The following is a 25,628-nucleotide window of genomic DNA, read 5'->3' on the forward strand; positions in this document are numbered from 1 at the left end:
TTTCCTTCCTTCCTTCCTACAGACTGATATTGAGCTTCTTCACACAGCTGACAGGTTATTGGTTCCACACATCTCCAGGGAGTAGAAAGAAAAAAATCCAACAAAACAATTAAGAGATTCTTTTTTTTTTCTTGTTAAAGCAACATATGTACAAAAAAAGCAACTCCCACCATTTACAAACCAACAGTCTCAAATTATGTCACATGATGCATAAAAATAAAAAACATTACACAACTCTTCTTTTTGCAGAGGATGTCTGAAACCCATAAACACGTAGGAATAAAAAAAGAAAGTAAAAGACAAATCAATAACTGAACATGTATTTCTATAGTGTGCGGTGGAAATGCCTGATTTTTGTTAAGTGTAAGAAAAAAAAGGGGCATGAATGCTGTACTTACTGATTCCCAGACACCTGCTCACTGTACAATCCCCAGAGTTCCTCTTTTAGCACAACTGTGCGGTTGGTTACACAGTTAAAAAAGAACAACAAAACAATCTGATGAAGTAAAAAACAAAAGGCTGGGTTAGCCTAACTTACACTGCCCTGTCGCTCAGACTTCGCAGTACCATTAAAATCTGCAGCATCGCTACCACTGCCGCCATTAAAAGTTAATATTTCAAATGCAGGTTTAAAGATTCAGCTTCACAACATGAGTCTAAGAAGTCAGCTGGAAGGCGAGTGGGTGTAGTGGATCCAAATAGTGCCTCAAATATTCACTGACTCTGTGCCAGTAAAAATCATCGCTCACACACACACACACGCACGCGCACGCACGCACACACACACACACGCACGCACACACGCACACACGCACACGTTAAAAATGTGCACAGTTAAAGTGGAATTCTACGGAAAACTGATTTTTTTAAGGACTTTTATCTACAAAAAGTACTCAGCTTTATACAAAACAAACTTCTCAAAGGATTATAAAGGCCACCTTAAGAAAAAACTAATTAAATTAACCTCACATCCCAAGAATATCGTTGAGTCAAATGTCAAGCTTATTCTTGGCATTTCAAACTTACATCCAAATTAAAATAACAGACCTTTCACTTTCTTGTTTACTTAACATGGCCGTTATAATCCTTTTTTTTTTTTTTTAAGTAACACTTTTTTAGTAATAATTCGACCCCTTTGGACATTAAATAGGAATAGTCTAGTGTGTTCTTTAATAGAGTTCTTACACAGGCCTGTAACATAGATTAGGACATAAATTATGATATGTAATTTAATAAATGTAAGATCATAAAATATTTTTTAAAAAAAGGCTGATGATTTTTCACGAGTGTTTTGAAAAGTGAAAAATTGATCTCAAAATCAATTTCAAGTGGAATTCCTCTCCAGCGTCTCTCACAGTCACTCAGTGCTTTAACTACACATCAGTTTAAAACAGTCCCTTTATGAACATTACTTACATACTTAAATACAAAGCATCAGCTGAGCTGCTGTTTTTCGTACTCGTACTGAATATACAGAAAATTCACCTGCTGTGTTGTTTCTCATATTAACTCCAATGCCCCTTCACTGATGAGATTCTCACAGTCACCTGCGCTTCCTGCCTCGGACGCTGCATCGAATCAAATCTAAAAGGTAAAGTTCAAACCTGCGACACGAGGAGATGTCGAACAACCCGCTACCTCCGATTTAAATTTAGGTGTGTTAGGCTGTCTGGTCGCCGTCTGTACTCAGAGTCGGGGCGGGCGAGGGGTAGTCGCAAAACACAGTTTTTATTCCTCATGTTTTTTGTTTTGTTTCTTAAATTCAAAAAGTACCCTCTGTAGCATAATGTTGCCTCGTTGCTTGTTTGCGGTTCAGTGTCCAGTGTGTGAGGTTAAAGGTCGGGGAAGCGGCTAGGGTCTTCTTTATAATCATTGGGAATGCTAAAAATGGATTCATCAAACTCATCGTAGCGAAACTCCTGAAACGTCACCGTGGCCGTGATCGTAGGAAACACGGGGATGTCTGCGGGGAGCCGAGAGCACAATTATATGGATGACATGAAGAACACATCACACGAAAAAGTCATGAACATCAATCAGCAGACTACTGTTTGCAACACCATATAAAACTCTGCTTACCGAGCTTGACGGGAAAGCCAGGGGGGAGCTTCATCTGAACAAACTCCCTGAGTTTATTAAAGTGCTTGAAGGGTGCAATCACTTCCAGAACATTCAGTAACCTGAGGGACACGAGAACCCAAATCAACAAACAAAAACAAAGTCTATTTTACTAAAGCATTTAGGTCTCAATGAATGAATAATTTCCCCCTTTATCCCCACTAAACAAGCCTGAAAATACCAATAGAAAATGATGCTGCCTGCTTTTTAATAACCATCTGGAGGGCAGCTTAAATGAAGACTTACGATTCGATGCTCAGAGGGAAGTCTTGACTCATGGCTATTGTGGCTTTGAAGTTTTTCTTGCTCTCCTTGCACACCAGCTCTCTTCCTAGATGAGGAGCTCTGAGACAGAAAATTGTATCCCACGATGAAGGCAGTTCAGTCAGGAAGAGCTCACAGCTCATTAATGCAGACATGGAAAACTACCAGTGTTCTTCCAGTAACTAAAACATCAACCTATGTGAATATTGCATTTGGCACACGTAGAGATTCCTGCTTTATTTATTCCCAAACACTTCAGACACCTACTTTCCATTGTCAGCCGTGATGTATTCTTCCCAGGATATAGTGTTGGGTGACGGGGGGGTTAGAGATTGCCTTCTTGCTGGCTAAAAGTCAGAAAAGAGATTAAAAAAAGGTCATGGTTAGGCTAAAGTGTAAAATACTGAAAGGTCACACTTAAAAACAGTGAGTGAAACTAACAAACAAAATGTTAAAACTGATCTAAGTTGTGACATACAGATGTTTTTTGTCATTACTTTTATATCAACATTAGTGTTTACCTACACACCTTTAATTTTTCCCCGCAGAGCAATGACATACACGGCACATGCCACTAGAGGGCCCCAGCGCATCACTAAGCAGTATACTTTTATGCTGACATAATTAACAGCCATCCAACAACAGCAAAGTAACTTTATATAATAAGCTAAATGTTAGCATAGTATTAAAGCTAAATCAGTAATTACTAAAAGCGGGAATCAACCAAACTTAATCTAGAAAGTCCTGATTCAGTGATGTTAAATCTTTAGTTAATTCAGCGGGTGAGCGTCACAAACGGTCACAGAGAAGAAGAAGGAGGAGAAGGAGAGCTGTTGATGCTGTTGTGCCGGCCTTGAAATTAGATTCTATGTTATTGTTCATGGTTGATAACAACTGTGTGAACCAGTGATCTTAACTGAATAAACAGGAGCTGCACAGTAAACAGCCTTCAAATGTTAAGCTTTGTTGAAATTCAGCTGTAACGCTGCCGTATCAGATTCATTCACCAGATCATTTTTATCAGCTGAAGTGAGTGACTCTCCCCACGAGCAACGAAGGATCAAAGACAACTTTCTTCAAAAGAAATAATTTTTTTTTAAAAAACAAAAAATTGGAAAACGTTTGGCGCTTGGCCTTCTTGATTTAATGTTCTTCTTCGGTGTCAGTTCATATTAAGATTGGACGATCTGTTCTGGATGACTCTGAACTACGAGGTGCTTTGACAGTCTGCTATTCCTAAATATTAGCTCCCTGCTCTGCCAGAGTTCAGATTTTTTTTTAAATCACTATTAAACCAGCCGATCTCTGTTTTGTAAGCTGTGGTTGAGTACGACAACCTCTCTCACACTGTGTACCAGGCCTGGCACATTGTTGTGATGAGGACAGAGTACACACAGGCTGTGGAGACCTTGATCTGCTGGCATGCCGGACCTGCTCCCCCATCATTCCATGGCACCGGGAGGGGGGGGTTAGCTTTCATCCGTGCGATCAATAGTGTCCAGCTCTATTCCAAAGCCTCCCACGCTCTGCCTGTGTCCACAGACTGACTTGTTCTCTCCTGCTGTAGTAAACACCGTTGCGTCACAGCAGCTGCTTATCTCATCCACTTCCCATGTATCATTTTCCACAGGTGTGGAGGCGAGACTATTTTCACATCAAAACTAAAACAAAAAATGATATCCCTTCAAACTGTTTTCCCCCCCACTTTAAACAAGAGCAGGCACCAATTCACATCAGCACAAAGTTCTGACAGACAACAGAGAACACTTTGATGAAACAAAGCCCAACACAGAACACAGGACGGTCAAAAACAGAACAAAAAGCTGTGAGCGTCCATTGTGTGTCGAGAGGCTTTATGTTCACAGAGTGGTTGTGTTTACGGCTTCCTCTCGAACATACTATAGTGAGGGGATGGTGGGTGAGCGATGAACAGCTTAGTAGCTTTCACCACTGGGGGGCAGTGGTAGAATTTGAATCCATGCAGAGTGGCTCAGGGGCATTTGTTCATTCTGTCTTCAAACAAATAAAAACATCAAAAGGAACATTAGTGGGGATCCAGTCAGGAATTTTTCAATAAACCATACAAAGTGGCTCGACAGGGTCCGTTTCTGTAGGATTTATCTTTGTATGGACACGGGGGTGAGGAGTACTGTGAGGTTTATTTTGTCTGAGAGGCTCGTGTCCTACCCCAATGTTCCAGCGGGACAGGACAGTTTCAGGATTGGACTGGTGGTTACGCTGCAGGTATAAGTAAAGACAATGTTTATCGACAAAGTGCTGGAGGTGTACAGGTGCACTTGATACACAGGTGCACTCGAGGATTCATGTTAGAACAAACTGACCCAAGTTAAAGAAAAAAAACTGTAACACAAATTTAACGACTTTAACTTCACTGCTGAATGAGAACCTGTGGGAAAATGAACTAGAGAAATGTAAATTAAGTACATTTCAGTGCCCATCAAACCTGCAGCACTGTATCTCCCTGTAGAAATAAAAAAGGTTAAAAGAAGTATGGTGACAAACGTTTAGTGATAAAAACTGCATTTCCTGGCCCAAACAGAGTCACCCTTCACAGATTCAGATGTTAAGCACCTAACTTCAGTTTACTACCACAAACCTTTGGTCTCCACTTCCCTTTTCATAAGCGAGAGGTCTTTGTTAAAATGTACTTAACTCACCTATTTAAATCTTATCAGGACCTAAAGTTTGAATTATTGGGAGCACGACCACTTTGAAGGACGCCTGGATGCCGTTACAGGCAGCTGCAGCTGGTAGCTGTCTGCCAGACTTCATGTCTCCAAATTCAAGTCACTGAACTGGACCTCCCGACTATGATTGTAGTGCTTGTGTGTTTTGGCTTGATGTGCGGTTAACTTTACAGTCTGTCCAAGAAGTCTGCTGGATTCTAGCAGGACACTAGTTCATTTGATGACTGTTATTGTGTGCTGCTGCAATATAAATAAACTTGAACTGGAATGTTGCATAGCACTCCATAACTCTGTGCCTAATAATATGGATGCAGATAGCTAAGCAGCTTTTTAGCCATAGCTCATAACTTATCAATCCAACCTCTCGTCTAAATATGCTGAAGGTTGGCTCTAAAGAATTGACATGTGATGCTATAATGCTAAAGTTAAAGCTTCAAAACAGGACTTCAACTGCACATAAAATAGGCATAGCCACAGGAAGACTGTTTTTGTTTTTTTGGTTTGTGAAGTTATCAAACAAAGACACATAAATCTTTATTCATGTCAGTGATGCTCACCTCAAAGTTCTGCTCTATGAGGTTCCCTCCTTTGCTCAGACTCTCCATGATGGCTTTGTTCCTCAAGATGTCCTCCTCGCTCAGATGCTCTCTCCTCTTCCTGGACTCGAGCACCAGGCCGTTCACAGAGTAGAAATCGGCCAGAAAGTTTCCCACGCGCTCCTGGAGATTAATAAACAGTTAGATAAGTTCCCCCCTGCCACAGACTGACCAATTTCCCTTTTGAACAGAAGTCAAAAGGACAAAGGATTGAGAGGGCAAAAAGCAATACTGTCATATTTCAGTCACTAACTCCACACTGCCAGATTTGTCTGTGTTGTTTTGAACCCCAATCCTGTCACCTGAGCTCCCTTCCTGGGGTCATCACTGCCTCTCTGATGTATTTACTGCCTTTCCTTCCTGGTGTGGGGGTTACAACAGGAAATATGATATGTTGGCACTGGAATTTGAAATTGCCAATAAATAAAAACGATGAAGCTAAAGAAGAAAAACACCTTTGTTATGAATTAACACTGAATAGTTTACCACCGAACGCTCAAATTTCCCCGTCGGCAAAACAAGGCCATCGTCTTATTATTATAGTAAGGACTCATAAATACACACACTTAACAACATTAGCAAAATCTGTTTATGTTTCATGTGTCTGGAAGAAAAAAAAAGGTTTTGGTATCCGTCCATATATCTGATGATCATCAAATACATGGTATTAAAATCTCATATCGATCAGGCTTCAGATCCGGTCTAAAGGCTGCTGATGTTCTTTTCAGGTCCGGTTTTTTTAAAGAAAACAGTCAAAAACAAAACAAAAAAACACAACAACCTAAAAATGAGATATTGCAATCAATGTCACGTTACACACTGATATATCTGTGAAACCATAAGTAAAGTTTAATTTCACCAGCTATCCCAGTCAACTGAGTTATAAAGTACAAGAACTGGGTTCAAAAGTTGACTACAGTCGTTATGTCTTAAACTTTTAAAAGTCCCTGAAGGTCCACAGTCAGAGCAGAGTTTCTAAAAGCTGACAAATGACACCCACCGTCTTGTCTTCCCTGAACAGCCAACCAGTCTGCGCCCTAGAGAACGTGATGGATTTGGTGGACAGTGTGGCGGAGTACACGTCGCTGCTCATCAGAATATCCACTTCTTCTTCTGTTTCCATCTCCGACTCCTTAAAGTGTACAATAAATAAATAAATATAGCACATCATTATGCATCATGCATAGTGAACACTGAACAGCCACATCCTAGTGTTGGAAACAATGATGTCAGTCGGTTCCTCCAACTCTTTCTGAAGTGTTTGCACAAGATGTTGAACTGTTGTAGTTTCCCAGAGGGTTACATCTGTTAACATTTAGATGCCCTGACCTTTGGTCTAGTGCTGTCATCAGGTGAAATATTCCTGCTAGACATAAGAAATACCAAAATATGTAGGGACACTGTTATATAATTTACTTAAACACAACTAAACAACTTTAGATTTAGTTGTCTTCACTGTAGAATCACAAACCTGCATTTTTCAAGTCAATGACAAAACTTTAAATATGCTGCTTTGTTCTTAACAGACATCACAAATTAAAGGGCCCCAAGGGTTTCACACACCTCATGGTGTATCCGCTGGTAGACTTTCTGTTCATTATCCAGCACAACAAAAGACTCTGAGGGAATAGCATTGCCGTTAAAGATGAAACTGAGGTCACCCCGCTGGCATTTCATGTCAGTGAAGTCTATCAGGGTTGTATCCAGTCTGCATAAACACATCGTGAACATACACAGAGGAGACAAAAGTCAGAATTATTGTGAGCTCAAGTTAACTTTTCAGGCCAGCAGCACAACCGTGTCAAAACTGTGAGCGAAGACAAAACTGTGCTCGATGTTACACTTTTGAAAGGTCGGAGACAATGTGTATGGTAATCACTGCCACGGGAGTCCAACAGCACTTTTCAAAATTTTCTTTGTGTTGTCAGAGTGGGTAGTCCTGAAATAAAGCGTGACGGCAAAGAGAATAAGTGATCTGCTTGAGAAGAATGCACACAAAGCGGTAGGTGCTACGGGTAGGTATGATAGGCCTGACACACCGTGGAGCTGGTATGTAAATGAACTTGCTGTGACAGTTTTTTTCCTTTCACCCGCTCCGTCTCTCGCTCTCCCTTTTTCTCCCTACAACTCTGGCATAATAAGAGGGCATTTTGAATACCAAATTAGACAGCCAGGAGCGGTTTCACAGAATAATGACAAGCTCCACATCAAGGTTACCTCATAAGGAAGAGTGAAGATGCACACACACGCGCGCGCGCACACACACTTTTACAAACTCAATTCAATCCTCAAATAGACTGTGCTGATATAAACCCAAACGTAGAGGCATAGGTTTACGTGCGTGATAAAGGGGTGGCAGGATTTGTCATATATGTATGAAAATCTATGTGCATATGCTGTAAATGTGGAAGCCAGCCCTCAAGCCTGCATAGCGTTGGATTTTTGCCTGAAAGGCGCTGGAGCACAGCGGCATATATTCCTACTGTAGATTCACTGTTGAGACTGTGTCAGCATGTGTCAGGGTGTGATGAATTTCTGCTGATGCTCTTTGTAAGTGAGCTACTCAGTACAGTAGACTGTACAGTAGCTTCATCTATGAGACTGTGATTTAAAGCGAAACAGAAGGAAGAGTTGTGCGCACAGAGGGATCGCTGTTCGGCTTCCTCGTACTGCTCATACTGCAGGCGCTGATTTCACACTCTAGTTAACAAAACTGAGAAACTGGAAGTAGAGAAAAGAAAGACGAGAGGATGCTGTGTACAGCAGCAGTTACAAATAAACCAGCAAGCCTTAAAAACAAAGTGCACGAAGAGCAGGCTTTCTCTGGGAAATGTTTAATATGGCAGGGCTTACATCTTCTGGTTTACTTTAACAGGCAGCTTGAGAAGTGACTCTGAGTTTTGAAATGTCAGAATGCTATTTAAATGAACATTTGTTGACAGGACTTGCCTGATGTTGATGCCTTGTTTGTAGATCTTGCAGGCATCTGAAGGCAGGATTCTGGAGAGCAAAGGCACTGCAACATGAAAAGATACAGTAAGGGTGTGTAAAACGTCTAAATTTAGAAAGCACATTTGAGGAAAAAAAACTGCAGATTTCAAAGCTTTGGTGGCATATAAACCTGGAAACTAGAGTGCCACATACCAGAAGTAGTTCAACAGCTAAATATTTAATAACTCACAGTCCCTATCGTATTAAGTAACTGAAGGCATGATACTCTACTTGCTGCTCCAAAGTACAGAAGAATAGTTGCGCATTAACAAAAACAACAACAGAAAATAAAGACCAGTCAATAAGCAAGATGTGCATCTGATACAAGTCTGTGTTGTTCTCCGAGCACACAAACCTTAAAAATATAACTTTCACTATTACACCATCTCAACTGGCAAAAATATATCCTTATGTAACCATTTTACATTTTGTTACCATCACGTGTGTATTACATAACCCTATTCACCTTGTCAATAATTCACAAAGACACACTGAGTACACAGAAATCAGCCCAGGCCTACAGTCCTGGGTTTGGTCTGCAAGCTAAGCAAATGCTGATGCTTGAGCTCTAGTGAAGGCATTTCGTCTATCGCCACACACCGTGCTCCATCTGTGAGGTCCGCTGTTATGTTTTACCTGATGTATTAGATCATTAAAGGTGAGACATCCATTTTAAAGGAAGGCGTATTGGCTCATTTCAAACAGGCACTGTCATTTTCAGCTTGACGTCACTCAACGTCCCTCATGATACACGGTAATCCATCCGTAACCACCTGAACACTAAGTCTGTTCTTCTCCCTGAGATTCCTTAGTGTTCGTTTTTCAGAACAATGACATGTGATTCATTTCCACAGTGGATCAAATCTGAGAAACTGTCAAAGGAGAGCAGACAGAGAAACTTGACTCACCCCAACTTTGGAAGTCCCAGTGAAGCTCCAAGTAAAAGTCTCCGAGCTGTGAACACAGATAAAGAAAAATCAATAAGGAGTGAGGCTACGTGTTTCTACTGCTGATTATTATTCCACAGATCTGATGAAAAGGCCAGAAACCCACAATGTCAGAGTCTGTCTCTCAACACTCTCCAACTTCCCTACCCTCTCTGTGCCTCACAGCCACCAGATTGAAAATAAATAAATAATTAAAAATACTCAAAAATAAATAGTACTCCTACTGAGTTACACCACGAGGACGATGGTTTTGATAATGACAGAACAATTCACCCACTGTAACAATAGTGACATAGCGAGCTCTATGCAACAGAAAAATAAATTAAACCACAGACTTGGACACCATATTTGGTTTTATTTAATGAGATTATAAAAGTAGCACACCAGCGTTTCACTTTACATGAAAGTATAACTGAGCCTCTGCTTCTTTACATAGCAAACCCCACCTCAGTACAGTCTAATTATCTTGTAAGGCTTGGATCACCGCTACGATCGGTGGTCTCAATCCACACGTCAGCAATGATGTCAGGCTGGCCGAGGATCATCACTTCCCAGAGCTTTATAATCTCAGAGAGATGATGACACAAGAAAATCGCCGGTCTCATCATTTCAGGGAAAATACAGCCTTCGAGGTCTGTCAAGTACTTGAGACTTTAAAACTTTTACAGTGAGGGAGGAAGGTCAGGTGAAGTGGTATAACCTCTTTAAACACGATAAAACGCAGAGTTTTATTTGCTCGTGTCCTGTTCTTGATTTCCTCAGCATTACTGCACAGCTGACCTCTTGTTTGATGGCAGATACTCCCTTCACCCTGGCCAAAAAGGCTAAAATGACCAAAGAAAAAGTGGAAAACAGTTAAACATGAGAGGTTTTGGACAAAGTTTGTGTTTTTTCCATTGTTTAAGCACTGCTTCCAGCCAAGAGTGATACCATATACGCCCCATAGCTGCAGAAAAGGCTAACATTGTTATCTTTTTACAAAAAACAGCTGACCATGAGAGGTTTTTGGACCAATTTTGTGTTCTCCATTCTTTAAGCACCGGTTTGAGCATCGTTTGAGCACTGGCACCGTTTCAAAAGTACAGATTTGGCACCGGTATCGGATAAAACCTAAACGATACCCATCCCTAGTGATGTCAGATAAGCATGATATACTTCTGCATTGTTATTTTCAGTGTATGTGTGCAAGGTCAGATAAGCTGAGATAATGCCTGACCTCTCCCCTTTCTGTTAAAAGAGGAAGTACTATGTAACTTACTTTCACTATAAATAAAGCAACCGAGCCTGCACTCGGTGTGTGTGTCTTCTCAGAGGCATTCACCCATGCGCACGTTTTCTAATACTCTCTGAGTCGGTCTGCAGTGTCTTGTTTCTCTTACTTGTGTTTGAACAAATGTCTACCCCTGACATGTGCTAAGGCTGTGCTTGCAGAATAGATCCCAGTGAAAGGAAAAGAAACAGGACAGAATTGAATGAGAGCACTCTGACAGGTAAAAAGATCTGATGACCATAAAACAAGATATCCCATCAAAGGGTCAGGAGCAGCAAGGACTATCAGAGACATTATAAAAGAGAGAAATGGTACTCGAAAAATCCTGTGGTTTAACCGACACAAATGCAAAGCAGAGACTCACTGCAATTTCATCTGTGTAGTGGCAGGCATATCTATTTGTTACAATAAAAAAAAAAAAAAAAAAAAAAAAAAAAAGGGCTGGTTTTATTGGTTTACTGAATTAATTAGCATGACATTAGTGCTCCGGTGAGAGTCATCGATGGTGTCAGCACTCTGGAATTAGCCATTATGAAGCTGTAGAAGTATAACTTGAAGGTAAAAAGACTTTTTAAAACTTAATTTGAGCAAATGTATTTTTTTAATAGTCCATTGAGTATTTAAAATAAAGTTACGGCTCCAACTCAGTTCGTTCAGGGCAGAGGCTTCAAAATAGCGGCCAAAAAACATAAAACAAAACAAAACAAAAAGAGGCTGCCAAAGTTGGGTGCAGAGTGGCAAAACTGGCTTCTAGCAGGACTTTAGGACTACGTTACCTCTTTGAGGGCTTTCAGCAGTTTGGGCCTCTTGTCCTCCACGCTCTCCCTGGACTGCTGCTTCAGCTTCCTCAGCAGCGCTGTGACTGAGAGCGCACGGAAAGATGAGCAGAAAAACAGAAGAGAAAAAAAGTGACACACCAGCTTTTTCTATACAAAAACATATCAAAGTTTAATTTAAGGTTATTGGATGGCACATTACTTTTTGCCATGAATATTTTTTATAACCCTGTTTTACTGGATCCGATCCCACTGCTAAACTTAATAAATATTCTACTGTGAGTTGATCAACCATGTTTAAAAAAAAAAAAAAAAAAAAAAAAAAAGTTTAACAACCATGTTTTGGCAAATCTGACCATTTTCTCCACACTCCCTGAAAGACAGGCTGTCCTTAACCCGAACTCTTCCACAGCAGCATTTTTAATTTCTCTTTGAAATTTGGTCACATTGGGGCCCGATGAATGTAAAAACGAAAAATTGCCAGATTTTTTTTTTTTTATTTATTTTTGTTTTTAAGAAAAATAAGAGCCACATATGAGCATATTCGTTTAAAATTTTGAGTAACAGTAGCAGTATAATGTCCTCATAAGTGGATATCAGGCCCTTGTAGAGCAAAATTGAGTATTTTGGTCTAAATAACCCAAAATGTGATGTCCACATATGTGGACGCCAGGTCCTAGGAGGTTAATCATGATTACTTGAACATTTCTAAAATTAAGGGTGCTGGGCTTCACTTCCATATGGGCATCTTTCAAGATTTCCCACAATCTGAGTGCCTTGCAGAACATCGTCAGTTTTATTTAAAATTACAGGTGGTGATCAGAATGACAGATACTGTGCTTCTTTCATGCCCAAAAATATCATACCATCTGTTTTTATGCTGCACAGCAAAGGGCAGACCTGCAATATTGGTAAGGTTAACGTTTAGGGCAAGACGTTTTTAAACGTACAGGAAATACTGTGTACTTAACGGTTTCTCTAAGCGAATCATGTCAACAATGAAAAAAAAAGTGCTACAGGCTACAGCAATTTTTACTGAGATTTACCAGCTTCCTGGAGCCAAATGGGGCACTCCCAGCATCATCCAACCAACCCTGATGCATAGCCTGCAGGGATCAAACCGTTCCAGGAAGTTCAAAGGGAGCAGCAATGGCAGATACAGAGCTGCCTGTTAATGAGCAACTCCTTTAACCTCCTTAACGAACTAGGGGAGAGGAACGCTCACAGGGGGCTTTTAGCCATGATGGGTCACATTAACAAGCGTTCTGCAGCACTGGCTGCAGGAGACTTGTGCAAAAGAAAACGGTTCCACGCAAATTTACAACAACTATTTAGATGTTATGTGATGCTTATTAGGGAGTGGGAGCATCAGTTGCTCACTAACATAACTGTGGTGCTTTTGACGAAGCCATGAAGGGAATAAATGACAACAACTATTCCAGTGATTAAGTCATGGAAGCAGTTATGAAAAAAAAAAAGGGGGGGATATGTTTGGCCACTGAGAACCCGCCCGTCCTACATTTTAATAGGACTAAAAGCAGCAGTGCCCATATGGCATAGTCATCAGCCTGACCATCTCCTGTGCCCTCCTGCATGTCCACGTGGCGAGTCAACATACACAAACATGTTGTTCATATTGTCTAACTGGTGCTCCCCGTGCAGCAGCACAGAGGGGCAGAGGACTCAACGGTAAAACTAGGCCAAATGAGAGCACAGGAACGCACATGCGCCAGCCGGCACAGACACAACTACAGGATGAGGGTGTCTTTGTGGCCTGGCTGCCTAATGAGTGTAGACAAGCTCTGGATGGGGCTCCTCCTGATCCTCACCGCCTCGCAGCAGGACAAGGAAGGGAGTAAAATCTCACCATCTGGTCACAGACCACCCAGCCAACACAGACTGAGAAACCAATGCGGGCCGTTTCAACACTAAACCCAACTGACTCTCCACGCTGGCACTAATTCACCGAGATACTGATCGGGGCACTTTGCTGGCACTAATTAGTCGAGTGATCTCAGCAGTTTCACCTCCACACTAATAAAAAGAGACAGAGTCAAGACAAAAAACTTGCTTTTACATTACCACAAAGGGCAACTATTTAACAAGATACGCAGGTGGAGGGCTGCTGCTGCCAGGTCTCCAAGAATGTGGGAAAAGTTCAAAATGACACAGGCCAGAATATTAAATGGATGCGAAAACTCACCGAGGTCGACAAATTTTGCAAGCTAACTCAAACGGCCGAGTTAACTGAAGATGACATATCACATGCAGGGAGCTTGATTCAATTTAGTTTCATTTAAACGCTCTGAATCATATCAGGAAAATGTAATTTTTAGACATAACAAATAATTACAAGCTGAAACAGAATTCCGTTGTTCTTTATCCCTGCAGCCTGTGCTGTCATATTTTTATATGCACAATAATTTTGCTCTACATTAATTTGTCAGTGAGGTTACAGTGAGGCTATAAACAAACCTTTGTTTGCAAATAAATGTAGAAAAATTCACTAGTTACAAGCTAAAATAAAACTATGGCAGCTTATAATTAATAAATAAGAAAATAACATTTAAGAATTCGTTTGCTTTGCTATGGCCTTAATAAAAAAACAAAAAACAACTTTTCTTCCTTCTAATGCCACACATATCACCCGAAAAAGCAAAATGTAAAATATCATTCAGTCAGTCAATCAAGATAATAATATTCAGAAATAAAAATTATCCAACTAAAAATGTTCAAATATGCTGGTGATAGTGTTGTTGGTGCCTTTACTTTTACAGGAATTCTAACCCTGACTCTTCTGCACAGGTTGGAGGAGTAATATAAATCTCCTCATTTGTTACTGAATGCTGCCTTGTTTTGATTCACACATGCACTATAACATATAACACCATAACATTAATAGCATATACTGCAACATATACTGATAAGAAGATGAATTTTATGGATAACGATGATTCTATCTACAAGAAAGCCAGTTAGTGATTATTTGATGTTGAACTTGTGCCCTCAGGGTGATTTAATAGTCAGGGATTATTTCAGCCAAAAGCAATTAGTATACAGAAAAATAAGACGCTGTGATGCATTTCTATTCTGTATGTATGAATGCTGCTGATTGTTGGCACTAATTCTATTATGAAGTGATCTTGTGTATGTATGACTTGATGAATCATGAGTTATTCTAATTCTAATCTATTCTAATGCCTTAATCGTGGATATTTATAAGTGACTCCTAATAGCTCTATAAATTTTGAATACAGGAAGAAAACATGTGAGAAAAATCTAAACTCAAGCTTATTACAAAGACACAGAAAGAGAAAAGGATCTTCTTAAGCCAAACTTCTTCAACTTAAACTTTTCTTGCCAAGTCTGGTTGTTTATTCAGGCTAGTGAGACCATTACTGCCTGACACCCACATGAAAAAGCAGCTCCCTGCCTCACATACAGTAATATGACTGAAACTCTCTTTGAACAAGTCCCTGAAGCTGACAACACAGCTGTGTGGCAGAGGCGAGCGAGGACTGAAATAGCTCTTTCTGAACCAAACACATGACAAAAACTATTTCTGAGCCACATTTTGTCTCCTCGTTCAAACGGAAAGCCACACACCCGGGTAACAAACGCACTGTGTCGCAACAACATACGGGGGAAATGAATGTTGAGCAGAGAATAGAGAGCTACACCTTTCTTTAAAACCTTACTGCAACATGTACCTGCATGGTCACCTGCACAAGAAACCTGCCAGCTGTAAGATGAAATGTCATTAGAGTTCATTAGAGGTTTCAGTCAACAGACATACTTTGAGTCAGTTCATTAGAGGAAGCAGTCGATGGAGGAACTTAAAGCTGCTTCCGTTTATGACGTAACATTGGTGCGAAGTGGCTGTGTGGATACATGAATGAAAGAGCTTGCTCTTTCATTCATGTATCAACATGTACTAGGTTAGCAAAGTCATTTTTTAACTGGAACTTATTAACTTATATGTAAAATCCGAATGCTGTACTTGAGATGTTCCAATAGCTGAGAATGAAGTGGGCCAATCAACACCTAACCTGGTAGTTCTGTAGCAGTAGTGAAGGGTTGTAAAATACTTTTAATGCATTCACCACAGCTACAGACCCCACCACAGTGAACAAACCTCAAGCCTTCCTGTTTCTGGCATCAAAAGCTCTAAATAGATTGCAGGTGAAATTCTCACTAGCAGAGCACTACGGTACTAGCAAAACTGTAACAGCTGTCATTCAATCCATTCTCCCTCAGTCATTACAAAAAATCTAACGTGACTTTTTGTACAGTGCCACAGGTACTCGTGACAGTGAAATAATACAAAACATTCTCACTGTTTCAAAACAAACTTTTGGGCCATTATGAAACGTGGGACAAAAACACGTGTGATATGGGCTTGAGCATAATCAGCCTATCAGGACTGAGGGAAATATCTAATGAATTGCTTTTCACTGGAATACAAAAGCCAGAGGGCCTTGAGGAATGCCCCCCTCTGAGGGACAAAAGAGCCAGGCCGGTGTGGTGGCCTCACTGCGAGGCGGCCGCGTGGAAGAATGTGCAGAGCCGTTTGTTGATTTGTATCTGTTGATGAAAACTTCTCCCACTGGTGCAAGCCTGATGCCTCGCTTTAGTAAACGAGTTCACTGACCAACATCAGTTTCAAACCTCTGCGTGAGTGTTTTATTGAGCAAAGCCAGCTACTCAGCGAGTCAGAGATACTTACTCATCTGTCGGTCTCCGTAGCTAATGGCCTCGGCGAGGGGGCTCCATCCCTGAGCGTTCTTCACCTTCACTGGTGCATTGTGGGCCAGCAGCAGATGGGCACACTCTGCAAGGAGGACAGTTAATCACTAAACACCAAAAGACAAACAGAAGGACAAACTGAAAACCCAAAAAGCCACCAGGAATGTGCCTAACACACGACTCACTAGCAGTACCACAGACCTAATAGATTTCAGTTTGGCATCTTGACTTGACAACGGGCTGAAGGATGATTTCCTGACCAGAAATAGTCTGAAAATGTGACAGCACCCAAACTTCATAGTCATAGATATTAGGAAATTAATGTTCCAGTAACTAATAATAAAAATCCACAGAAGTAAAAGGTGCTTTGGGGTATGTTTTTTTATGTATCTTCATTTTACATCCTATTAATATGAAGCAAACACATAATACAATATATGCTGAAAACAAAACAATAAAAACTTTAAAAAAAAAAAAACTACATTGATATTTTTTATGGTGACTGCTTAATACACAGAAGAAAAACCCTGCGTCCAGCTCTAGTCATGTGTTCGATTTTCAAACCACAGAGGAACCGAACAAAAATGAGATGCAAAGTTAAACAGCTTTACTTCTCCTGCTCTGCAAGTTTTATCTGATGTGTTTACTTCAAACTGACTACTCTGCAGTACAGGTGTCATCGGTTACATAGAGCACATTTCTCACAATGTATCCAGGGTGTCCAGAGGGCTAGTTTGTGTATAGAACTTTAACCAAAAAGCCATATGGGACCTACAATTATGCAAGACTTGGAATCTTTCCTTTTTCTTTTTTTTTTGTCCTGCATTGCTTTAAATTAACGAACTAAATTTTGAGCTAAAGGAAAAGACATCCCTTGGTACTATGTAGTCACCCTCCGAGCGGTGCTTGAATTCTAACACCTGGAAAACAGCCAAAGAGCTTCGTCTCTTTTCTATGGTGAGATCAGCAGTAAGAGCAGCATAAAATCCCTCTGCTCTCCGGGCAGCGTGTCAACAAACTACAGCCAGCCACAACTGAAGCCTGTTGTTCCGGCTCAGCTGTCAGTTTTGTTGTGACATCACTCATTATAATGTTGGCATCTGTACAGCTCTGTCCCAGCACTGGCCCGAAAAGTCGCAGTCCTACAAATGCTAAGCAGGGGCTAAGTGCTAATGGTCCGCTGCTGAGTGCATATGTGGGGCCTTTGCTTGTTGGAGCCAGAAGTTACATTTGCTCGACCGGTCTTTTTAGTCATGGGTGTATCACGTGAACTCATTCAAATCCTCCTGACTTGTTTTTTTGCATAGATAATAACAGCTATCAAATACATCACAAAACCACATGCACCATATACATTGTATGACTGTGTACGTGACAAATAAAATTTGAATTTGATTTACATACTCCCCATGTTTCATTAATGAGAAAGAGGGTAACACAAAGTCTTAATGACGGAGGGCAATACAATCTGAAACTCTTCCTTATTAGACGCATTAACCACACAACAAAGAGAAGCACGTCTCTCCCAGGAGTGTAGTTACAGAAATAAAAAGGGCAAGATGTGACATCAACCAGTTCAAACAGTTAGGCTACATTCTCCTCATAAGCAATTAACAGTAACACCAGTTGTGTATAGTACAGCAGACATCAAGATGGGAGCATGGCAAAGAAAATCGAGATGAACAGAGACGCGGCACTGGGAAGTCATTATGGTCACACCAGTGATGCAGAGTTTCAAAGACTTGGCTCATTACTGGCTTTAATGGATTTTCTTGGTAAATTTCTGCTTGATGCCGAACGCTGTCCAAAAGCTGACCACTTCAAAAAGATTGACTAATACTGTTCATATCGCATGCTTGAATGAATTAAAATAGCTGCATTGGTAACAGGAAGATAGCTGAAAAGTGAATGAATAATGCAACATTACAACAAAGCCCAGTCTTTACATGTTAGTTCAAACTGTCACCCAGCTCCGGGACTCAGTCGCTGATAACAGAAGTTGATATGGAGGCAACACAGGCAAACAAACGGACAAGAGCATGCTTTCTGATGTAAGCTTTGCATTTCCTCAAGGCTCTGACCTATATATCCCTCTGCTAAATCAAACGATTGTGTAATGATAACGACAACATTTAGCAGACATGCATTATATAACCACGAGGAGAACAGCCAGGCCGTGTGTCCTGAGCCCCACACCTTCAAGCTTCTGGTCTGAGTTTTGTGTTTCAGATGCAAGCGTATAGTGTGGCATCATGGATACACTTTTGTTTTAAAGGCACACAACACTTGAGTTCTATGTCAGTTGTTTATGATGTGAATTAAATGCAGAAACTAAGTTAATCGCCTCGCACTTTAAGATAAAAATTACAAACAGTTGCTATTCGAAGATCGACTCTGATACATTTCCATTACCTGTGAGGTAAGCGGGACATCACAGCACAATTGTAGCTACATCATGTTGAGATAATGAAGGCTTTTTGTATCAAATGTGACTAACAGCAAAGACACGTGGCTATTCCACTGACTAAAGTGTTTGTTTAAACTTGAACATCCAGGCAAACATTTGTAATTCCCGTTTCAAGCACTTGTCTCCTGTTTGCTCTTATTGATGAAATAATAGCATTTGTGACGCATTCAAGTTGTTACCAACAGTTAAGTAAAGACTGAGCTATGATATTGAGCCATGGCTGTAGATGAAATGGCTTCAAACAGCAGCAAATGAGGATCGGTTTAAAAGCAGGTCAGGATGAAGGTGGCATGTGCCTGTGTGTGGCACGCCACCATTTAGTTTCAAGGACAGTTTCATAATCAACCATCAAACATTTTCTCAGAAAGACACACACAGCAACATGGCAGCTACATCCACAGAGGCGCTTTCAGAGATATCAAAGACTTGCATTTCTCTCAGGAATGAGTAACAAGTCAAACTTTTGGAACAGCCGAGAGTTCTGTTTTCTTATCGTAACAAAGTAACATGCAGGACCTTTTTAGTCGATTTACACATTATCATGGACATGGTGCTCAGGTGGAGACAAACAGATACTGTTTTATCTTTCACTGGTCACTACAGAGTCAAGGACACAGACAGACACACCCACCCCTTTTTTATTTCCTTTGGCTCTCTCCAAAAGTATCTTACCTGATAATTCTGTGACCTGAACATCAGATTTTTCCACAAGATTCCTAACAAATTAAATTTTAATACAATAATGTTTTGATTAGTATTTAGTTATCAGAAGTAGTTTAACTAAATTACTCAAATAAATCAGTTATGCTTTGTTTTCTGTCCATCATTCAAGAATTTTCACTTCCGAATTCATTTTTATCAGTGTCCAGAAACTCTCCGAAAAGCCTGCAATTGATCCAAAATGCTGCAGCAGACTAGAAAGAGAGAGAATATTTGACCCATACTTCTCTTCATAGGCTCCCTCTTAAATCCAGAATCAAATTTAAAATCCTTCTCACAAGATACAAGGTCTTGAATAATCAGGCCCCATCCTATCTTAAAAACCTCACAGCACCATACCCACCCAATCATCCACTTTGCTCAGAGACTGCCAGTTTATTTGGTTGGTGGTTCCTAGGATATTTAAAAGCAGGCCCCTCTCAAATGGTAAACACTGAGCACACAAAGCGCTTTATGCAACTTACCTCATTCATCCACTCATACAAGCACTTTTTTTCTATGCTTTTTCTATGCAAGTGCTTTCTAACATTCACAAATATTCACACTCCGATTAATGCATCGGAGTTAGTATCTTGTCCAAGAATATTTGGTATGATATTTGATATTTGGTATGAGATTAGGCTTAAAACTTTCCTTTTTTGATAAAGCATAGAGTTAGGACTGGATCAGTTGACCCTGAATCCTCCCTTAGTTATGCTGCAATAGGCCTAGGGTGCTGTGGGCTTTCCATGATGGCTGTTTCTTCTTCACTCACTATGAGCTTACACACACCATTTTGCATTTCATCCTTAGTTATTGTGAATCTCTTCCACTGGATCTATTCCACAGTGTGTTTTTGTCCTGCCTTCCTCCCATCACTCCCAACCTACTGGTTCTGCTGGAGGGTTCTTCCCGTTTCTTCTTCCCACTGTTGCCAAGTACTTGCTCAAAAGAGGTTGTTTTCTGTGTATTACAGTCTCTACCTTGGAATATAAGAGCATCTTGAGGTTACTGCTGCGGTAATTTGGCGCTATATAAATAAAATGAAATTGAATTTTATATAATCATGATCAAATCATGACAAATTTGGGATCACTTGTCCCAATTTGGGCAGCATAGCTTCTATACAAAATGGCTATAATGTATTGCTGTGTGTGTATTTAGTGTTTTAAATATAAACAAAGTTAGCTAACTGGATAAAATGACATTTAGGCTGCTTGTTATTAGCCACCGTTTGCTGTCTTGTTCGATCTAATATGCACTTGTGCGAGCACTGATAAAGGAAAACTCCTTGTGGGCTGCTGGGCTGATTGCACGTGCATCTGCTGCACAGACGTCCTGCTTGAGTCGCATTCAACTCATGAGTGAGGGAGCAGGATGGTGATGTAAAGCACTTATCTAATGCTACTTGCTGTGCACTGGCTGCAGATGGGGCTTCTGTCGACAGGATCCGATTGCTGTTAAAGCTCCCTACCTTCACCCTACAGTTTTGACTAAGTCTGAGTACATTTTAAATGTTGATCTGGCTTTTTTTTTTTAACCATTATTTACATACTCAGCAACATTTGCAATTGTGGATTTGAGTCAAACAGGAAATTTTCTTTTCCTGTTTGACTCAAATGCACTATTTTAATCAAAATCTTAAAATGAGCATGTGTGTGCCACTTTAGAGTATTTTTTTCCAGCCAGGGTGGCCCACTAATGTCAAACACTCACTGGAACTGTATCTTTCAAAGCCATTTTTAGAATCTCACCATTTTATCTTTCATTCACACCCATTAGACAAATGAAACAAAAAAAGAAAGAAACAAAAAAGAAAGAGTTTACTTTCCAGGCACATGACAGGAAGCAGAATCCAGACAAACTGTCTTACTCCTCTGACAATGACGTCAGCTTTCAGGACTGCATTATGCTCTGCTTTGGATTTTCTTCGTCTTTTACGTTAGATATTTCACCTGTGCAACTATTCCAGTCATGCAAACGATCAGACAGTAGACTGCTGATATGCACAACTGTCATTACCACAATGGCGGACATATATGCAGAAAAGCCAGAAACAAAGAGAGCCTTGTCCTCTGCATCCCAACAGGCCAGCCACACCCAGGCTGTGATCTCATGCTGTAGCCTTCAGCCCGTCTGGCCTGAGCATCCCTAGAGGACCAGGCAGCAGCTCAGGCAAGAGACAGGCAACCTCATTAGCAAAATCAATTCCATGGCATCCCGTCCACGACAACACTTCGGTACTCTGCTATCTGAATTACCAGTAGGTAGTGGCAGAGCCATCACACTGACAGAAATTGAGCTGTGCGAATGTGAAATCAATCGAAACCCGTGCTTCAGTGACAAACACCACAAATGACAATGTGCAGCACGGGTAACCCTATGCCTGAATGGTTGATCAGGAGCTGACTGCAAAAAAGGCTAAATTAATTTTTCAGAAGCATGTTCTGATGTTTCCTTGTCATATTAAAATGCAGGCATTGAGTCTTGAAGGGACAGCGTTTTAATGTTTTATGTGGATGCTTTCAGTCCAGCCAGAGCAATTCATTCTAAAAACAAACTCATGTAAGATTCCTACATTGCCTTGATACATCATGACATATTCATTATATACTCTTAACTCACAGTTATTCTAAGACGCCCAGATCTCATTAATGTGCAATTTGTTATATGTTCAACATTCTGAGAAAATACACATTGTTGTAGCCTCTGAAACACGTTCACCTCTTTTTCACAAGCCAATTCGAACCGATCACAAAACCAAAGTAACCTCTTTGGTGAGAGACACTGGCAGGTAACTAAAAATAACAGACTAAGCAAATATTATAGGCACTGAAAATTACATCGCTTATCTCAACTAATTACCTCCTGTGCCAGCTTCAAAGTTAAAGTCTTTCGAGCCAGCAGTGTTACATCAATCAGAATGAGACTTTAACTACTGAGAGGGGCCTAATTCTTGCACTATCATCATTATCCAGTACTCACTGATTAAATATGATCTGATAATCCTTTGTGAATCTATAAAGTTGGGGAGAAAAGAAAACCCGCTCTTAACAGATAAAGAAGGAAAGGTCTCTTGTTCCATCGTGATTTTGACCAGGAGAAAATCCATTAACACAACCTCTTTATTCATGCATGAGCATCTTGCCTTCTGGGATCTATGTGGTGATCTGTGACAAATGTCTGGTGGTGCTTAGCCTGGCAAATGCACACACAAAGGGAGGGAAATAAACTGAAACACACACAAACAAAAGATGCACGGGCCTACAGAGAGGCGTGTTTAAAAAGCCACGGAGACGGAGACAAGGAGAGAAACCAAAATAAAGCACGTGGAGGTGAATGTTTCAACACTACTCACCTTTATGTCCCATCATGACAGCAAGATGCAGCGGTGTGTTTCCTGAAGAAAGGGGAAAAAAACAGAATTTGTGTACTGCATTTAAGAATAACAAAAACAAGCGAGAGACTTCGAAGAGCATTTTGCCTTTAGGGCTGTCACAGCTGGAGTGAATTAGATGTTTAATCTGGGAGGCAGCCTTTGCTAAACTCCAAATGATATGGTAAGTCTGTGCTCACTGTGCCTTCTCCTACCATGATGGCAATACCACTGATTACTACCCAACTGCACCACAAAGCAAGCTACATTTCAGAGGCAGGCACATGGCCTGCTAACAGACACAATGTATGTGTTACATGGTAATCATTCAAGAGAGAAATGATATTTGTGGCAGGTGTGCAAAAGCCTCTACCTACTATCTGGCCAAACTGTAGGACCAGCTCCTTCAGGCTCTCCCTTACAGAGGAAGACGGAGGTAGGCACGCATCCAAAAACAACGTGGGGTAAATATGGGGAAATGTGCCAAAGCTGGGGTTCAGCTAAAAATCACAAGGGACGCTGTGATGAACAACAGAAAGATTTTTTTCTGTGTATATGAGGTCTGAGTTCACTTACAGCCACCACTGTTGACAGTTTCAAATAAACCACTGATATTTTTTAAAGCACCAATCCAAAGTCAGCTGACATAAATGAAGTTTAATCTGTAAACAAGCTGCATTTTAACTCGTCAACAACGCAGTGTTACGAAAGTATTGTCTGGATTCACTGGGACTATTTCCTCCCTCCCACAAGCAAGTGGAAAACAATTGTTTAAAAAGGTATTTCTTTAAGCAACAAGTTTTCTGGAAAAAAAATCATAACAAAACAGCAAAGTGAATGGATGAAATATAATAGTGTTAATAAACATATCAAACAAAGCCTGCCTTACTTCAGTGATTTGATGGTCCAGCTTCAACTTATATCCACTAGAAGCTAAAAATTTATGGGAATAAAGCCACGAATTCAAGATACTGAGCCCAGGTAACCATCAACCGAGAAGGCAAAAAGGCTTAACAAGTTCAGATTCTTCAGCATCACCAGAGTAAATGCCCTCCCCTTCTGCTACGTTGTTTCATTACAGCATGTCAGTGTTTTGAGGACAGAACACATTCCAGAGCTGACAGTAAGCACAGCCCATCCTTTTTTCTTTACATGCGAACCGGAACAACCCTTCGCTGTAGATCTGTCAGTTAAGAATGCGTTGATTTGGAAAATGTGGCGTTATCTGAACAGACTTTGCCTTGCAGATGAATTGCAGTCAAGTCTGGGAATCCCAAAGTTTCGCACAACACGCCTTGATGCGTTAGCCATAGGGCCCTGAACCAACTTATCATCCAGTGTTTAAAGATGACTCATGTCACAAGGAATATGTGATAAATTTGAAATGTGGACTGAAAGGCCGCTGGGACCTTTCCTTATGCAGGCTTGAAAGAAGTGAATTTGAAGAAATTACAGGGTATTGACATTAAACTGCTCCTCAATTTGGACATCAGTTATCTGGGCCTTGGCAACAAGAAACCTCGCCTACATCTAATGCTGCCGGAGAATGATGGCCTATTAGCTAAAACTAAGCTTCACTGGACCTTGAAATTGGCAGTTCATTGTGGGCTTTTTAAAGGCAGCTGAGATGAGCAGTTGTTAAACTCACCATGGACGTCTTTCTGGGCGATATTCTGCGTCCGTATGAGCGAAGACAGTCGTCGGACATCTCCCTTAAATACACATTCGTGCACCGGAAAGTCCTGCCCAGTTCGGATAATGGGGTTTTTGTTGTTGTCATCGATAACATCGGATGTTGACAGTGTGTTGGTGTTAGCATTAATCTGCGACTGTTGGTTCTGCTGCTGCTGCTGTTGTTGTGTGGATGAAGACTTGATTAACTTGTGGTTGCTGAAGATTTTACTCGCTCTGCTCTTGTTGTTCGTCCTGGAGGCTGTAAACGTCCCGGTCGCAGCCTCTTCGTCGGGCTCCAGTAAGTCCTCGTCTTTGCTCGGCCTGTGGTCCTTGCGCAGGGAGCGGACCTTCTCTCCGGTCATTTTCTAAACGGTCGACGCTGACGGAGCAGAGGGTGTCGTCGCTGACGATGACCCTCCGGGCGAACTGATGCGATTCGCCAGTTGGAAGTCTTCGCGCAAACACTGGAAACTGCACAACATGAAAACACTCACTTCTCCCACGGACACACAAAAACCACAGTTTGCTCGAGGACGAAAAAGTAGCACCCCCCTCCTGCCGGTCTCTTATGAAAACAAACAGTCCACTCTCCTCCTACCGCCCCAAACTGTCGACGGCTGCAGTACAACATAAGCGGCTCCAGTTGACTAGTACGAACGCTTCGACTGATATCTTCCGGCTCGTATTATCGCGAGAGTTTGGGAAAGGTTATTACCGGCCACTCACTGAAGCCGCTCCTATTTTATCAAAACACAGCCTACAGTAGTGTAAAATAAACACGTTTTCTATTATTTTACTCATGTATTTGAGTTGAGTCCAAATTTAAGAGCCATATAAGAGCCAACCTCTGTATATTTTATATATTTTTTTTATTTTTACTCTATTTAATTTGTAAAATATGTATACACACACACACACACATATATACACACGTAGACATACATATTTAGTATACACATTCAGTAATATGCATACACTCTTATATTGTACATATAT

The 25,628-nt window shown here is 40.8% G+C and overlaps 1 protein-coding gene across 1 annotated transcript; it reads right to left on the reverse strand.

Annotated features, from left to right (window-relative positions):
* Positions 1 to 117: 117 nt before the first annotated feature.
* Positions 118 to 25,290, reverse strand: LOC146653221 (ankyrin repeat domain-containing protein 13C). The gene is made up of 13 exons (XM_085383010.1): positions 24,607 to 25,290; positions 22,941 to 22,982; positions 16,397 to 16,501; positions 11,671 to 11,756; positions 9,586 to 9,631; positions 8,636 to 8,702; positions 7,250 to 7,394; positions 6,687 to 6,818; positions 5,648 to 5,809; positions 2,650 to 2,729; positions 2,365 to 2,463; positions 2,080 to 2,180; positions 118 to 1,963 (listed from the first exon to the last, which is right to left on the reverse strand). The coding sequence occupies exons 1-13, from the start codon at positions 24,992 to 24,994 to the stop codon at positions 1,833 to 1,835; spliced, it is 1,584 nt and encodes a 527-aa protein (XP_085239136.1). The 5' UTR covers positions 24,995 to 25,290; the 3' UTR covers positions 118 to 1,832.
* Between the last annotated feature and the right edge of the window lie 338 nt (positions 25,291 to 25,628).

The sequence above is a fragment of the Rhamphochromis longiceps genome, linkage group LG15, assembly GCF_057381845.1.
Source record: "Rhamphochromis longiceps isolate RC_006_pf linkage group LG15, R_longiceps_female_GT1.1, whole genome shotgun sequence".
Lineage (NCBI taxonomy): Eukaryota > Metazoa > Chordata > Actinopteri > Cichliformes > Cichlidae > Rhamphochromis > Rhamphochromis longiceps.

What these genes read in the sequence shown, in the direction of transcription:
- LOC146653221 (XM_085383010.1), bottom strand. Translation starts at nt 24,994, where the DNA reads ATGACCGGAGAGAAGGTCCGCTCCCTGCGCAAGGACCACAGGCCGAGC. An exon ending in CTACGGAGACCGACAGATGA is followed by an intron (nt 11,757 to 16,396) that starts GTAAGTATCTCT and finishes GTGCGCTCTCAG; the next exon opens with TCACAGCGCTGCTGAGGAAG. An exon ending in ACCAGCGGATACACCATGAG is followed by an intron (nt 6,819 to 7,249) that starts GTGTGTGAAACC and finishes GTACACTTTAAG; the next exon opens with GAGTCGGAGATGGAAACAGA.